The sequence below is a fragment of the Felis catus genome, chromosome B3 (assembly GCF_018350175.1).
Source record: "Felis catus isolate Fca126 chromosome B3, F.catus_Fca126_mat1.0, whole genome shotgun sequence".
Taxonomy (NCBI): domain Eukaryota; kingdom Metazoa; phylum Chordata; class Mammalia; order Carnivora; family Felidae; genus Felis; species Felis catus.
In genome coordinates this window covers 42,835,462-42,854,125 of record NC_058373.1, presented here as the reverse complement: position 1 = coordinate 42,854,125, position 18,664 = coordinate 42,835,462, and the positions used below count along the sequence as shown (strand labels likewise).

At 33.8% G+C, this 18,664-nt stretch overlaps 1 protein-coding gene across 5 annotated transcripts in view; it reads right to left on the bottom strand.

Moving 5' to 3' along the window:
* The window catches only part of VPS13C (vacuolar protein sorting 13 homolog C), a 195,726-nt gene that overhangs the window by 105,644 nt on the left and 71,418 nt on the right, over positions 1-18,664 (bottom strand). For all 5 annotated transcript variants that reach the window (XM_023255275.2, XM_023255276.2, XM_023255277.2 and 2 more), the window contains 11 exons: positions 17,987-18,104; positions 14,076-14,205; positions 12,942-13,020; positions 12,126-12,265; positions 8,541-8,694; positions 6,628-6,707; positions 5,142-5,201; positions 2,887-3,046; positions 2,034-2,150; positions 830-933; positions 298-465 (listed from right to left, as the gene is read on the bottom strand). In XM_023255275.2, coding sequence (XP_023111043.2) covers positions 298-465; positions 830-933; positions 2,034-2,150; positions 2,887-3,046; positions 5,142-5,201; positions 6,628-6,707; positions 8,541-8,694; positions 12,126-12,265; positions 12,942-13,020; positions 14,076-14,205; positions 17,987-18,104 — 1,310 coding nt within the window. The remainder of the gene's footprint in view (positions 1-297; positions 466-829; positions 934-2,033; positions 2,151-2,886; positions 3,047-5,141; positions 5,202-6,627; positions 6,708-8,540; positions 8,695-12,125; positions 12,266-12,941; positions 13,021-14,075; positions 14,206-17,986; positions 18,105-18,664) is intronic.

The window sequence follows — 18,664 nt, the reverse complement described above, 5'->3', positions numbered from 1 at the left end:
ATGGCTGAAGAACAGAGTGGGGCGGGGGCAGGGGATATTTTTAGTATTTTTTTACTTGAAAATTTGGTTTCAAGTAAAATTTATGTTCTAGCAAAAATAATTCCAGTTCTAGACAAATTAAATGACTCAGATTTCAACTATTAAAGAGAGGTTTTAACCTCTATCTTAATATATAAATACCATCTATAATCAAAACAATGTACATCCTAAAATCCAAAATTTATAAGATCTGAAATCATAGCTATCAGACTTAAGTATTTCTAAGTTGAAAATCAACATATAAATAGTGACTTTTACCAGAAATGACATGAGGAATTTATGAAGATAAACAATCTGAATACAGCCAACATTCAGCGATACCACACCATCCACTTTGGACATGTCAGTATAGGAATCTCCCTCAGTGGCATCAGGATACAAATCCAAGTTAAAATGAAAAACTTCATTTCCCATTATTGACACAGCCTGAAAAGCAGAGATTAGAATGTATTCTGTTCAAGAGGGTAATGACAAAGCCTCATTTAAAAAAGGGCTTATATTTGGAGGGTATTTGTTGGGATGAGCACTGGGTATTATATGTAAGTGACGAATGACTGGATTCTACTCCTAAACCCAAGACTACACTGTATGTTAACTCGGTTGAGACTATAAATAAATAAATAAATAAATAAATAAATAAATAAATAAATAGGCTTATATTTATAATCATTAGAGAAACAAACATTTGTGTATCAAAATATATTTCATTAATATTTCTTAAAATATATTTAAAAATAAAATCTCATACTCAATTATCAAAACATATTAGCTATCTATTTACTACACCTACTTTTTTATGAATTGTCTTAGGATCAACATCTGTGACAATAATATTTTCCAGTCTGGCAAACAGTGACTGTTTTCTTGACTGAAGACAAAGAGAAGAATCAAGGCCTGGAAAAAAAAATTATATTATTATAATTTCTAAATACCTACCATAAGAAGACCTCAAGATATTTCTTTTTATTGCATAATTTAATTTTGGGGTGATTTTTAAAAAAACTTAACATTTATTTATTATTGAGAGACAGAGCATAAGCATGGGAGGGGCAGAGAGGTGGGGGAGACACAGAATCTGAAGCAGGCTCCAGGCTCTGAGCTGTCAGCACAGAGCCTGACGCGGGGCTCAAACTCACGAACTGTGAGATCATGACCTGAGCCGAAGTCGGTCGCTTAACCGACTGAGACACCCAGGTGCCCCTGGGGTGATTTTTTTTTTTAATTAACTATGCTTGAACTCCCAACTGATAAATTAGTTAGTTGCAATGTTATACATTTTCAGTGTTATAAACAATGAAACCAATACATTCATTATAAATCAATTATCTGAAGTTTCAACCTTCTGAAAAAAACTACACCTAGAGCAAACAGATTATCTTGGGATTTTAGGAAATCTTTTAGATCTTATATCCAGTCATTCATATGGAAGCTATAAGTTTCATGAATCAAATGTAGACTAAAGGTAATTGTCAGCTTGGAAAGGCCAAAGAAAAAAACTAATTTTTTTCATTTTTAAGTTATTCAAGAATTTCATTAAACATTCTTTACCGTTATCAGATCATAGTGAGCTGGTAAAAACAGTCCTATCAGTTTCAGCAGCTTTTGCCTAAAAGAACATAATGGGCTCATAGATAGGCTTTCTCTTCATCATAAGGTTCTTTTGCATTTGTACCAAAATAAAGCATATTCATAGACCTTGACCTGAAAATTGGACCCACATCCCAGCCCATTGATAGCATCTCTACATGGACATTAGGATCCCTTTTCACCTCTGAGACAACTCCGAGAGATTCAAAACACCAGTATTGTCGTTCAATTTGATGGTCAGATTCTAACCAAGATCTACATCCCAAAGAGCTAAGAAAATATACAATTCAATTATGTCATAAAAAAATTATCCAGTTTTCACAGCTCAGAGCCCTCCATTTGTATACTCTTTACCATTAAAAAAAGCTTCTCTTTTAAAAAATTCTTAATAGTATGTGAACTTTTACCTTGAATCTTGATTTCAGCAATATTGTTCTTCTCATCACAAACAATGACACAGAAAGCATTCAACTTGGCAAATAGTCTGAAGTCAATAATGTCCCTGTCTTTAGAGGATACAATCACTAAAAATAAAACAAAGCATTCTATCACATGGGATTCGAGTAATTCAAACTCTATTAAGGTTTCTTGATTGTACTAAGTGAACCATATTTCTGTTTTAAAAAATTATAAAATTCTCAAGTTCTTAAAGATTTCAAATACTCTTTTTGCTTTACATCTTCTGTACAGTTTGTATTTCTCATACTGAGATGTTACTTTCATAATGCACAAGCAAGAAAAAAAAACATAAATAAGGACACTGAAACTCAGAGAAATTAAATAATGTGCCTATGGTCATATAATTTAAGTAGCAGAGGCAGGATTTTGAACTGAGTTGTTTTTGATTTAAAATCTGGGCTCTTAACCAACTACATGGTATCCCTGTACTATTACCCCCAAGTCTCTGGGTCTTACTGCCTTATATGTAAAATGGGAAGGGAAGACTAACCCTTTGTGGAGCTCATTCAGGAGCCACTGAGAAGGGAGGAAAAGTTCAGTGTAAATACAGGTCTTCTTCCCTATTATCTACCTACAGCCTTCCCCACTACCACCAAAATAAGAAGAAAAACAGGTATTTTTTTAAAGCACCAGTATTAGTTACATTTGCCTTACACAGCAGTTACTCACATATGATTTTGTTTGAAGAAAAGCACAGAAGTGGGGAAAATGGCATGCAAATGACTGAACTTGATGATCTCTACGATTCCCATTTACCTCTAGAATTCTAATATGCTTGTTAACAACAAGTGTTTTTCATACCTTTCTGCACACCTGAATTTTTTTGTTGCTTTTCAGCTGAAATTTGTACTTCTTTGGTATCACTTCTTTGGTCATCTGATGGGATAATGGTTGTCAGGTAATTAATAGAAGACAGAAGAGCTTGTGTTTGCAGCAACAGATTTAAAGATGAAAAAGCCACCTAGAAATTTTTCAAAAAGAAAGTTAGTTTTCCAGGCCAATTATAACCATAATTTCCATGATGGAACTGAAAGGCTTCTAGACAGATTTACATCACTGCTTCCATAGCTTAGAAGGAACAGAGAAGAGATAAAGATTCACGACTCAGACTCCTTAAAGAGGAAATATACGGACAGTAAATTACACTCACACACATTGTGAATTCCCATGAGTAACGTAATTATTCTGTTTCCCAAATATAATTAACAAGAAACCTATAATCTGCTTGTCATGGCCATCTCGATATTCATCACATATAGGACTTTTGGATCTTCAATGGACTTATTTTGATTATATAAAACTTGAAAGTTAGATCATGAAACTCCAAAATCACCATGTGTTAATACTATGTCGAGAGATGATTTCAAATGTGAAATTCAGAGATTTAAAAGTACAATTATTAAGTTCTCAGTTACTAAATTATCTTCCAAAACCACAATAATGGTCCTATCATTTAAATATATATATATATATATATATATATGAATGTGTATAAATGTGTGTGTGTATATGTGTATGTGTATAAATGTGTATGTGTGTGTATATATGAATGTACATAAAACTTTTAGGAAAAAAAGTGTTACATTTTTTAAAACAATGACTCCAGAAAGCTAAGATACCAACAAAAATTGCTTCAGTAATAATGTGGTTTTCTAACAGCAAGTTAAAAATTCTTTAAAAATCTTTGCTTATATAAAAGAATTTCCTTTCATTGCCTCAAAGCACTAAGTGGATATAAAAATTATAAAAAGGAAGGTTCAAGAGGGTACAAAAATGCTGATTCGAAGGGGCACATGCACCCCAATGTTTACGGCAGCACTATCAACAATTGTCAAATTATGGAAAGAACCCAATGTCCATCAACTGATGAATGGATAAAGAAGATGTGGTATACATACACAATGGAATACTACTCAGTGATGAAAAAAGAATGAAATCTTGCCATGTGCAACAACATGGATATAAACAGAGGGTATTATACTAAGCAAAATAAGTCAGAGAAAGATATATGATTTTACTCATGTGTTATTTGATAAAGACAACAGATGAACAAAGGGGAAGGGTAGGAAAAGTAAGATAAAAACACAGAGGGAGGTAACACATAGAGACTCTTAAATACAGAGAATGAACTGAGGGTTGTTGAGGGGAAGCAGGTAGGGAATAGGTTAAATGGGTGATGGGCATCAAGAAGGGCACTTGATGGGATGAAGACTGGGTGTCATATGCAAGAGATGAATTACTAGGGTTCTAGTCCTAAAGTCATGACAACACCGTACATTAACTTGAATTTAAATTAAAAATAAATAAATAAGTAATTTTTAAAAAGGAAGGTTCACAATATTCCACAAATTCTCCCATCTCACAAAAGTATAACTTCAAATTCCTATCTCTGATTTTCTTTTTAAAATAATCCACAATTGGGGCGCCTGGGTGGCTCAGTCGATTGAGCGTCCGATTTCAGCTCAGGTCATGATCTCACAGTTCGTGAGTTCGAGCCCCGCGTCAGGCTCTGTGCTGACAGCTCAGAGCCTGGAGCCTGCTTCACATTCTGTGTCTCCCTCTCTCTCTGCCCCTTCCCTGCTCATGCTGTGTGTCTCTCTATCTCAAAAATAAATAAACATTAAAAAAAATTTTTTTTTAAATAATCCACAACTACATTGTCTCCTCCTCCTCCATGTGACTACCTTAGTATGGCTTCAGATGTACTCAACATCTTCTTGTATTTCCCATACTTTCTCAGGTCTGCATTAAACAACAGTATCTAGTTTAATTTGTTGAAAACCTTGTTGGTTCTTTATAAATCAAAGTTCCATTGTCTATTGCATTCCTTGTTTTTAGAAATAATTAGGATGTGCTACAGGAAGTCAAAACACCAGCTCTATTATAATCAATGACAAACATAGAACATGGTAGGTATCTAGGAGATTTGTAACTTTTACTGACTCTTGATTATTTCATCAAATTACCCACCCAGTCATTATTCCTCAAAGGATACTGAAGCCTTCCACAGTAAGTTGTTTTCAAATAAGATATACCCTTTTAATAAAATTTCTTACCTTAAGTGTTTGTTCAGTTTTTTCAAAAGTAGTTTGAAAACTAGGTCCATTCTTATCAGCCTAAAAAAAAGAATAGAAGTTCTGAAAAAAGATTTAAGACCAAAGTAAATAATTTATTTATGATCTCTATTTTATTTTTTACATTTATTCAGAACTATAACTTTGTATATATTTAATTTTACTGTCATTGTTTTAAAGTGACATCCAAGTTATTTATTATAATCATGCAATTTTGTTCTCCTCTTCAAATATGAAAAACATGGCAACATGTACTTCTAGGAAACTACAACTAGAGACCAGAATTATAAACTCTGAAAGTTGTAAGGTTTAAAGGTCATCTAGTTCATCCATCACTTAATATATCCCTTTATATCTTTGGAAGACTATTTTAGGTTATCTCCATTGAAAGAAACCTCATTTTCTTACAAATTTAATCTTCAGAGAACTTGTGATTTAATTAGGCCTTGGTACTGAGTCAAAATTCTACCTCCCAACACAATTATCTATTGGTTCAAGTTCTGTCTCTTGGGCACATCCATAGGAAATTCATTTTTACATCTTGTGAGAAGACTTCTGCCTAGGCTAGCTTCTCTGCCTCCCTGATGCCACAAAGTCTTACGTTCTTTATGAGAGAATCAATCACATTATATTTTAATTGTTATCTAACTTGTCTGTCTGCCTACTAGTCCATAAGTTCCTTGAAAACAGGGCATGTTTTTCATCTCTGTATCCCAAGTGCCTAACAGAATCTGACAAAGGCATTCAATAAATGCTTGTTAAATGATTAAACAAATCAACTAATCTTGAATAAAGCTAAATACTCTTACTTCCTTCAGCATTTCTCATACGATATCTTTTTGAGTCCCTTCCCAGTCCTGGTAGTTTTCTTCTGAACCCAATCAAATTTGACTCTATCCCTTGTGATACAGGATACTCAGCCAAATGTCACCTACATTTACAATGAACTTAGGTAGGTAAATGTGCCCCAAGAGGTACAAGTTCATGCTACTTCATCCCAAGCTTCCATCTTTGGGGATAGGGAGTTTGGTGTCTTTTTCTTTTTAAAAAAAATTTTTTTTCTTAAGTTTATTAATTTTTGCAGAGAGAGAGACAGAGCATGGGCAGGGGAAGGGGCAGAGAGAGAGAGACACACAGAATCAGAAGCAGGCTCCAGGCTCCGAGCTGTCAGCACAGAGCCCAAGGCAGGGCTCAAACCCACAAACTGTGAGATCATGACCTGAGCTGAAGTCGGACGCTTAACTGACTGAGCCACCCAAGCACCCTGAGTTTAGTGTCTTTTTACTGGTCCTATTCTTCTACTTAAGTAAAAGAGAAAGTGTATAAATGAAAAGAGAAAAAATGGATATTCTTATGATTAAAATCTATGACACACATCTAGAGAATTTAGTAATCTGCTGTCATCTTTTTCCTTCCAGAGGACAATTTAGAGTATACAATAAATATGTAAACATTCTATGGCCCTTACCTTAATATATTCTACTTTTAAGAGATCTAATCCAGGTTTATCAGAAGAGCTAATCAAGTGAAGGGGCTTCTTTTTGGATCCTAGATTAAAGAAAAAGAAGAAAAGTGTTTCAAATAAACTGTTCTTTTTAAGACTGGAATTTATTGATTTATTTATTTACTTACTTACTTATTTATTTATTTATTCATTTATTCATTTATTTAGTGCACTCCCCCACATGAGCGCAAGTGGGGGAGGCGCAGAAAGAGGGAGAGAGAATCCCTAATAGGTACCGTGCTGTCAGCACAGAGCCCAACTTGGAGCTCAATCTCACAAACAGTTGAATTATGACTTAAGCCCAAATCAAAAGTCAGACACTTAACCAAGTGAGCCAGCCAGGCAACCCTAAGATTGGAATTTTCTAGATCATTTTCTTAAAAAAATATATTACTTAAGCTTTAAAAGCCTACCTGCACATATTTTCATGGTTATTTAATATTAATATCACTGGTGTATAAATAGACCAATCCAAATACTTCTCTTACCTTTAGCATCCAACTTACTTAAAAACATGCATATTTATTTTTATTTGATTTTACATCTATATTCAAAAATAATCAATACTTCTCTAGATATTTTTAAGGATATATGTGCATTTGTGTGGCAGTAGAATGCTTACAAATTAAGAAATGAATTCTAGTTCATCTCTACTAGATGTTCTTTCTCAACTATACTGTAAGAATGAACTATAAAAATATGTAATATCCTATTGAGCTATAAAATTCAAAGAGCAAATATTTCATTCATATTAAAGAAACAAATAATTTTTCTCTGTTTATGGTAAGAGAGAAGGCTTATTTTACATAGAAAATTAAAGTACGTTGTAAGGGAGGGGAATTGCCAAATTTCTTTTCATTAAAAAACTACAGATACACTACCAGATGTCCTGAGGTAGATATACCAAAGGAAGTGTGTCAAAAAGCTGTGGAAGGAGAAGTGACTTATGCACCATTTTATCCATCTTTTATTATTTTCAGTTCTATAATTCCTGCTCCTTCTGAATAATCTTAGACTTTTCCCTTCACCTTAAAGGTCATAACCTTCCCTAAAGGAAAAAATAGCCTAGCAAATTTTTTACATTCTCCCCTCAAGAAAGTAAATTCCATCTTAACACCATGTTTACAGAACATTACTAACATATAAAACATTTTTCCTCTAAACTGAGATGTGTTTTAATTTCAACTACTAAAAAATAACAAAAATAGGACTTTATATTTGGCTAAAATACTAGTCAAATATAAAATGTAGATTCACCCAATCATTCCTCAAATATTAATGAGCACATCAACTGTACACTGAAGTAAACAAAGGATAAGAGCTTCTAAAAGAATGAATTTTATGCCCCATTCTAATTCTTATAACCTACTGAGCTTCTGATATGTAAACACTATTCAATACAAAGAACAAGAACTTAAAGTTATAAGATCAGAGATAAATTCTAGGTTTTGCCATTCATAAGATGTATGGTCTTGAGTAAGCCACTTAATCCCTTTATTTAAACTTTCTTTGTAAAATGGGAAGAATATTCCCTATACAATGGAGATTTATGTGGACTCTCTGAGGCAATAGTAGATCACAGTAGTTAAGAATACAGACCCTAGGGCCAGACTTCCAGGGTTTAAACATGGTTCAGCGACTAACCAGCAGTGTGACCTTGGTTAAATTATATAACCGATTTACAGCTTAGTTTCCTTTTATGTAAGTTGGAGATAACATTGTTATGAGGATTAAATGAGTTATTATTTGTAAAATCCTTAGAACAGTGCTAGCTATTATTTATTTAAAAATATTATTATATACACAAAAGTGTCTCAAATACTCAAAGTGAGACTATATTTACTATTAACCATTATTTCTATTTGTGTGGCTGTTACCTTGAATTTCATGGTAATCCAAGCTGATTTTCTTTAAATAAGATACCACAGTTACATCAAAAGTTCTCAATGTAGCCTCTGTTCCCAAATGAGTAACATTAAATACTAGAATTGTATCTTCTTCTTTCTGTTGTTTAGTAAATTCCAAAACAACCTAAAAGAATCAGGACACCCATTAAAAGCATGATAAATATTCTGAATCATGTTTAAAAAACAAAATTTTTCTTCATACATTTTATCATGAGAACAATAGCTCATACTTCTCTAATACCATAAAATTGTCTACTATGATTGGAAATTATACCTTAAATTCTATTATTCAGAATAAAACTACATCTATATAAAAATCATGATAAAATTTTACATCAATTATTGATTTACTTTTTAAATTTCCTTTTTTTAAACAGGAATATATGCATTCTTACTTAATATGATTTTCTTAAACCTCTATCTCAAAACAAAAATCATGTTTGTTGATTTAAAAAAAAAGGCATTTCCATTAAAGTAAAAAGTAGGACAGTCTAGCTATTTACTACTACAGTACTATTTAAATTTATTCTGGATATAACAGCCAGTATATTTAGCCAATCAAAACCAAAACACATATGTGACAATTTTTAAAACATAACAGTACTTTGGTACTCCATCCCAAGATGGAGAGCTTTGTCCACTATCTTTGAATTTCAATCAACAGACTACAGAAGCCACACTTTAATGACTGCCAATGATTAAAAAAAAAAAAAATGCCCATAAATGTTTCACCTGGGAATGCACACTGAGGGGAAGCTAATGGGCATGTAAAAAGTTCAACCACCCTGAAACTGCCATGCTCAGGAGGCTATGAGTTGGTATGTCAGTCAACAGTCCCACCTGAGCTCCCAGCCACCAGCCAGTGGCAAGAGCCAGCCTCATGAGTGAGGCACTTCTGAGACCCTCTGAGACTTCAGGTCACTGTAGCTCCAACAAATATGACTGCACCACATGAAAAACTATACACAAAAATTACCAATCTGGGCCCTTCCACAATTCCTAACCCATAATACTCTGAGCAAAATTAAACAGTTGTTTTGAAGTACTATGTTTTAGGATAACCTGTTAGGCAGCAATAATAACAGAACAACATAAATGATGAATAAAAGCAAAAATTAATATTATTGGCAGTGGTATCATTACACATTTAAGAAAAAACAGGGGTGTCAACTAAAGAGTAGAAACAATAAGAGACAATAGTAAGATACTCAGTGCAGAGTTGTTACACAAAAGTAAATTTCAAATAAATCAATGATTTAATGAAAGCAATAAAAACATAAAATAATATATTAAATTGTAGGTAAATATTTTTGTTAATAGAAGAGAATTTTCTAAACATACACTAATACTAAGATATAAAGAAAAAATTTAATATATTTCAGTACAGCAACATTTAAAACTTCAGAATGACAAAAACATCAAATTGAGAAAAATATTTCTAAGAGCACTCTTTTTTCTTAGATGATGCTGATTGTTGATAATTTCAGTTCATTCATTCAATATTCAACAAAATACTTATTGCGCATCATCTACCATGTATGAGACCATCCCAGCAACTAGGGACATCGAAGTGACCAAACACACAAGGTTCTTGTCCCGATGGAGCTTATATCCTAGGAAGAGTGGGGAAAAGTCAGGGCTGCTATCTCCTATTGGGTGATCAGACCTTCCCAATAAGATAGCACTTGAGCAAATAGCTAATGGAAATAAGGAATCAAGTCATACAGAAAAACAGTGTTCCAGGCAGAAAGAAACCCCAGCAAGCACAAAGAATGTGCTCTGGTATACATAAGGAAGAACAAAAAGCCAAGTGTAAGTTCCATAAGGCAAGAACTTTGCGTTTGCTGCTGTAACTGCAGTATGTTAAACAATGCACTTCATGATGGCACTTGATGAATATTTATTGAAGGGATGAATGAAATATGGCTGGAGCAGAGTAAGCAAGGCAGAAGAGAACTGAAAATGAATCTAAAGTCACATGGGGTGACCTATATGCTATATAGCAAGGCGTTGTAGGCCATGGGAATGACTTAGCCCTTTAATCAATAGAGAAGCCAGGGGACAGTTGTGAGCAAAGACATGACATCATCTTTCACTTTTTTTAATGTTTATTTATTTTTGAGAAAGAGAGAATGAGCAGGGGAGGGGCAGAGAGAGAGGGAGATAGAGCCCCAAGGCGGGCTCAAACCCATGAGTCGTGAGCCAAAGTTGGTTGCTTAACTGACTGAGCCACCCAGGCATCCCTGATCTTTCATTTTAAAAGGATCACTCTGGGGGCACTCTGGATGGCTCAGTGGGTTGAGCTTCTGACTCTTGATTTCGGCTAAGGTCATGATCTCAGGGACATGGAAACAAGCTCCGCATCTGCCTCCGCACTTGGAGACTGCTTGAGATTTGCTTTCTCTCTCTCTCTCTCTCTCTCTCTCGCTCTCTCACTCTCTCTCCTTCTGCCCCTCTTCCCTGCCTGCACTCTCTCTCTAAAATAAAACTGAATAAAAATTAAAAAATAAAAGGATCACTCTGGTTATCGTGTGGAGAACAGAGTACCATACAGAAGCAGAGAAAGAATTATGAGGCTACTGCACTAGTCCAGGGAATATGGTGACTTGGACAGTGCAGTAGCAATAGAAGAGAAGACCAATCATTTGAATGTATTCTCAAGTTAGAGTCAGGGATTTTTGGTATTTTAGATGGGTATATGAAAAAAAGGCTAAATGGGTATATGAAAAGAAGGCTAAAGATAAATCATATATATTTCTTTTAAACAAATACCAGTAATACTTAGAGGGATTTATATACACAATTAAAATCTGTTATTCCTGACTTTATATTTTAGGACATCACCTCACATTGGGATAAAAAGCAGTCAATTAGAAACATCTTTTTATACCTCTGTGTTTTATTATTAAAGAAATGCATATTTACTATTAAGTATATTTAGAATATAGGGAAAAGCAAACAGGCAAAAATAAGAAATTATAATTCCTCCACACAGAGATGAACACTATCAAGTATGATCAAAGAAAAAAATGTATGTGTATGTATAATTTCTAAATAGAATCATAATGTCCTCAGTATTTTAATCTATTTTTGTTCCAAAATAATGATGTTTTGTGAACATCTTTCCATGTCAATGTTTTATTACATGACTTTTAGTGGCTGTAAAGACATGCTAAAAATCTAGGTTGTTTACACTTTTTCAAATTATAAACATCACAATGAGCAATATTATTTAGCTTAAAAGTAAAAAAACATTAACATAAACATGTCATAGAAATTTTCTATGGAAAAGAAAATCCCACTTAGGAATCTTTGAGCTTTTCCAGACTAGATTAAATATGGTATAGATCATTCTCATATCACTATTTACAAAATAACATTTCATTTTCCTGGAACCATGCACGTGCGTGTGTGTGTCTGTGTGTGTGTATTGGGAAGCAGGGAAGACAGAGTACCAAAATTTTAATATATTTTATGTTCAGATCTAGCATGAAATACTTTAAGGATAGTGATAATAGCAATATATTTATAAATGGATGAAACAAATATACATACCTCTTTAATTTCAAACTTCAGTAAAAGATTAATGAGTTCCTCATTTGGGGCTTCTGCAGCTTTTTTTAGTTCTGAACCTCTCAAACTTTTACCAGTCTGTGTTTCTCCATCTTCAGCATCAAAATATTCATCATCAGACTCTAAAGAAGACATTCATTTGACTTGAGAGAATGTCCACAGAAAACTGCATAAAACACTCAAACTTAAATCTCTCAAAGGTAAAATTCATTTATGAGATATAATCTTCATATTCAGAATCAGAATATATGTCCAATCTTATTTGTAAGTCCCACAAAGTGACTCAACCTGATATATGATAATCATACATAAAGACCAAACCACCCTACTATTTTTTTCTTCAAAAGCGCTGTTTTTCACTTTAGTTCACTCATTCAATATTCAATAAATAATTACTGGGCATCACCCATCATATATCAGTCTGTATCAGCCACCAAGGGCACCAAGGTAAAGAGGGCAGACATGATCCTTGTCCTCATGAAGCTTATACTCTACTTCAAAGTTAAACAAGATCAGTTAGGCTAGAGCTAGGAAAAAAGATCAGGTAGAAATTGGGGCCAAAAAAAAAATCTTATATAGAATCTTAAGCACTGTCTATCACAAAAATCCTATAATTCAAATGAAGAAACTTGGGCTTAAAAAAAGGTGACTCAAAATGACACTGTTGGTTAGTAGCACAGCTAGAACTAAAACCAGTGATTGTTGTAACACTTTCTAAATTCCTTTATTTTCTGAAAATTTTATCTCTGTATACAAATGTATAGGCTTGGTTTAATAAAGAACATTTACTTTCCTTACCTGATTCTACTCCATCTAGCAACAGTGAAGTACTAAGTAGGTCTTTTGTCCTATCTGAAATAACAGGAATTGAGGATACCTGTCAAATACAAAACATTTTTTTAATTTTTTTTTCAATACTTGTTTATTTTTGAGAGACAGAGAGAGAGCAAGCACAAGCAGGGGAAGGGCAGACAGAGAGGGGGAGAGAGAAACTGAAGCGGGCTCTGCGCTGACAGCAGTGAGTCCAATGTGGGGCTCAAACTCAACAGTGAGATTACGACCTGAGCCGAAGTCAGATGCTTAACTAAGTCACCCAGGTACCCCAAAAAAGTTTAACACACTGATTTAACAGGATCAAATGTACATAAATGAGAAAAATACTGAAAAATTATAGAGTAGAGAGAGAGAGATGGAAAGACACATACACACATAAGACACAAATCTTCCAACAAAGCACATTATGCAATCAACTAAGGCAATCAACAAATCTTCCAACAAAGCACATTATGCAATCAACTAGCTAGTGTTTACTAATTATTAAGACTACCACCTGTATTTACAAGGGCAGACTATTTACTACTCTAGTAGATAAGTCTATCATAGTGTGTCATTTATTTGCTATGACAATATTAACTGTTCATCTATATTACAGAATCCTAGAGAATGATAACAACATTAGTTGGCTAAAATTTCATTTCAAAGTGGAAATCTAACATATATTTTATGTTGTAAATGTCAATTGCAAATAAAGTTATCTAGAATTTTTAAGTTTAATGGGTAATAAAATTATATACAAATTCTATTTTGCAACATTTTAAAGAAGATTTTTTATCTATCGATTTATTTATTTATTTTTGAGAGAGCGTGTGTGAGCAGGGGAGGGACAGAGAAAGACAATCTTAAGCAGGCTCCATGCCCAGCACAGACTTTTTATCACCACTCTAAACTGCAGTGAAAATAGGCTTCAACTTTTATCTATTCAATGCCATATGCACTCTTGAACAGAATCAACAACATTAAACTTTAGGAGTGTATCAAATAAATGAAACCGGTCCTAAAAAATATTCAAAAACAAATTAGCACAAAGAAAGATGGAAAAACTCACCATATACACAAATGTAAAGATTCACCATTTTTATTATATCCAGTTACCTGTCTCTCTGGAGACTGTTCAGAGGACTTCTGTGGCAAGGGTATACTGTTAATCAAACACAGTACATCTTTCATCTTCTGGTCAGAAATTCTCACATGCATCAAAGGAAGTCCCCCGGATACTTTCAATCTAAAAATACAATTCAACTGTAAGGTTTTAAGGTCCAGCTTCTTTCTATTATGGAGTGGAGAATGGACTGGAGAAGAGACTACACTGTGGAGTCAAAATGACTTTGCACATGTTTTAATCTAATCAATGCCTCATTTAGTCAACACTGTCAGAGAATGAGAAATTCTGTATAAACCAGGTTTTCAGATAATTTCAATATATCCGTCTTAAGCAGCCAAACATTTTCACGGTAACTAATTTTTATGAACATATTTTCAAACACAATTATCTAATTTTTAAAACCACTATACATCCTCTACTTCCTGGCGTCACAGATTTTGCATTACATAAATCTAAGAGTATCTACTCCACCACTCTCTATTGCCCTGCCTTGCTTTACTTCCTTTTCTAGTACTTGTCATCCCTGACATATCATATATATATACTTGCTTATTTTATGTATGATTAAAATATAAGCACCCTGAGGATATCTGTTTTACTCACTGGTGAATCACTGCTGTGCTTTCATTAGTTGCCTACTTTTCAGCACCTGCTTTTACACTGCTTCCTTACTCAGCATAAAGGCCTAGGTTTATTTGTCTAATAGCTTTGTGGCAGCTGTTTGCTGCTCAGGAAGTTCTTTTTGGTTACTGTTTATCTTTGACTTGCTAACTAAGCTGTGAACAGCTCAAGTGGACAGATGCCTAACCACTACATGAAGAATGATTTTCTATATAATGCACAAGCCACTAATGTTCAAAAGAAGCCAGCTGGCTGTTGCTATCTCAAAATACTGAACTTTCTGCAAAAGTACTCTGTAAGCTGAAAGCATCATAAATATGTAAGATGCTTCTTTATCATTTGTGAAACAGTACATAAAACTAAAAGTATCTCAAATAGACGGACTGGATTACCTTCTCACCTAGAATAACTACGAACTTAGACAAAGTAAATGAAGCAATGGTTTAAAAGGCACTGGAAATCAGTCAACAAAAGAAAGATGAAAGATGAAAAACAAATGAGGGAAGACCTAGGAATACCCCAGCTTAGTGACTTAAGAGTTTGAAAATGTGAAGGGTCCAGTAAAAGTACTTCAAGAGAAATTTGTAACATTAAATGCCTATATTAGAAAAGAAGAAAGGTTTTAAATCAATGTTTTCCATTTCCACCTTAAAGAATGAGAGAAGTAGGAGCACTTGGGTGGCTCAGTTGGTTAAGCATTGACTTCAGCTCAGGTTATGATCTCGCGGTTCATGAATTCGAGTTCCGCATCGGGCTCTGCGCTGACAGCTCAGAGGCTGGAACCTGCTTCAGATTCTGTCTCCCTCTCTCTCTGCCCCTCCCCTGCTCACACGCTGTGTCTCCCTCTCTCAAAAATAAATAAACATTAAAAAAAATTTAAAAAAAAAGAATGAGGAAAGTAAAGTAAATGAAACCCAAAGGAAGCAGAAGGGAAAAAAGCAATAATAAGCACAAGAATGGAAATCAGTGGGAAAAAACAAACAAAAACAAAAACAAAAACCAGAAGGACAATAGAGAAAATAATCGATGCCAAAAGCTGATTCTTTCAGATGATCAACAAAACTTATAAACTAATCAGGAAAAAAGAGAAAAGGTACAAACCACTAACACCAGGAGGGAGAGAGATAGCATCACTACAAATTCTACATGTATTAAAAAGGCAACACAAAAATATTATGAACAATCCTGTGACGATACACTCAAAAACTAAGACGGACAAATTCCTTCCCTGAAAGACAAACTACCCAAGATCACTCCATCTATGAGATAAACTGAATTTGTAGTTAAAAACCCTCACCCCCACAAGAAAACGCAGGCCCAGATAGCTTCACTAGTGAATTCTACAAAACAAAGAAGAAATAATTCTATACAACTTCCTCCAACAAACTCACTTCATAAGGCCAACAATACCCTGATACTTTGATTCCAAAATAATAAAAGCACAACCATCCCTCATAAATAGAGATGTATAACTTCATAACAAAATTTTAGCAAAACACATCCAACGGTATTTTAAAAGAATAATGTATCACTACCAAATGAGGTTTATCTAGTAATGCATGGTTGGTTTAACTTCCACCTGATAAAAAGTATCAACGAACTAATGATACACACAACATGAACGAATCTCAAATTAATTATGCTGAATGAAACCAGCCACACACAAAAAAACTGAAACTGTATGATGGTATTTGTAGAAAATTTCAGAAAATTCTAACAAATCTATAGTGTTAGAAAGAAAATCAATGTTACCTGAGGATTGAAGGGAGAGGAGTTAGCAGGTAAGGATGGGAGGGAGGTAAGACAGCTGACCCTTGAACAACTTGGGTTTGAACTCTGTGGTCCACTTATATGCAGATTTTTTTTCAAAATTACAGTGTATTACTGTAACTGTATTTTCTCTCCCTTATGATTTTCTTCGTAACATTTTCTTTTCTCCAGCTTACTTTTTGGTAAAAACAGAGTACAGTATATAATACATATGCAAAATATGTGTTAATCAACTGTTCATATTATTGGTAAGGCTTCTGGCTAAAGGGAGGCTTTTAGTAGTTAAATTTAGCAGGAGTCAAAAGTTATGCATGGATTTTCAAATGAGGGAGGGTAGGGTTGGGGTGGGGGCTGGTGCCCCTAACCCTCACATTGTTTAAAGGTCAAGAGTATAAAAGTACACAAGGACTCTGGAAGATGATGAATGTGTTCATTATCTTGACGTAATGATGGTTTCATAGATACATCTATATCTATATATCTGTATATCTATATGTCAAATTGTATACTTTAAATAGATGTAGCTTATTGAATATCAATAATATTTCCTTAAGGCTGTTTTTAAGAAGGCAGCATAAATATTTCATAATTATCTACTTAAATTCAAAATTCAGTTTCTACTTTCACTCCCTTGAATTATTCTCATGATTTTACATGGTTTCATAATCATTAAGAGCCTCTCATTTTTTCTTCTACTTTCAAGTTTTTATTTAAATTCCATTAGTTAACATACAGTGTAGTATTAGTTTCAGGAATAGAATTTAGTGATTTATCACTTACATACAACACCCAGTGTTCACCACAACAAGTGCCCTACATAATACCCATCACCAATGTAACCCATATTCCTGCCCATCTCCCTTCTGGCATCTCTCAGTTTGTTCTCTTTAGTTAAGAATCAGTTTTCTAGTTTGCCTATCTCTATGTTTATCTGTTTTGTTTCTTAAATTCCACATCTGAATGAAATCATACGGTATTTGTCTTTCTCTGACTGACTTATACTCTGCTCCATCCACGTCGCTAATTTTTGAAAACTTTATATTATTGATATTAAACCATGGGTTTGATCCACTCAACAACAGATAACCAACTTTTACACAATGTGAAGGTCCAAACACTTCTAAAATAAGAGAGGTGCAAACAAATATATATTTTTTTAATATTTATTTTTGAGAGAGAGAGAGACAGACTGTGAGTGGGAAAGGGGCAGAGAGAGAGCAAGACACAGAATCCAAAGCAGGCTTCAGGGTCCAATCTGTCAGCACAGAGCCCGAATCAGGGTTCAAACCCATGAACCATGAGATAATGACCTGAGTCAAAGTCGGCCACTTAACCAACTGAGCCACCCAGGCACCCCATATAAATATTTTCTTAAAAGCATGTTTGTGCTATATTATAATCTTTTTTTCTGTCCCCCAGAAATCTAGTTTTGCTTTCCTGAAATCCAGTAACTGATACAGATATATTTCACCTTGTTAACTTTATAATATAAAGGAAACTCATACATTACCTGGCCATTCTAACGTCTTTTTCTACCATTGCCTTGGCCAACTCAACATGAATATCCATGGGTTGTAATATATGCATAGTTGATGGATGCTGAAATCGACACTTTTTCCAGTTTTCCTCTTTAAAAATTTTTTTAAATTAAACAACTGTTAATCAGATGTTCTGTAGAAAATTACCCTAACTTATTAGAAAAGTTAGCAAACATATTCAACAAATATCAATTTTTACTTCTTTCAGCATACAAGTTACGTAACCTATATGTTTAAAGTAAGATTGACAGCTAATAATGTGACCACTTAATTTAAAATGTTTTGTAGTTAGAAGTAACACTTCATAATAAATGGGCATCTGTATTCACTTAAATTACTAAATAATTCTCAGTGAATTACTACTGCTGTATGAATACTAAAATAATTTGCTATAACAAATAATTATACAATTAATATTAAAGAAAATAATTAAAAGTCACCCATGCTCTAAAAGTGAGGGTTATTAATGACATGGAATTTCAGGATTTGTTCTTTCATTTGCCTACTCTAACATCATTTGATATCCTTTACCCTCATCCTAGGTCTGTCATTTCTAGGCTATCAATCTGGCTTATCTGTTTAAAGGCTATAAAGGAACTCACAAATACTGATGAAGTACAGTCTACTGTGGGGAATAAAAACATAAAGGA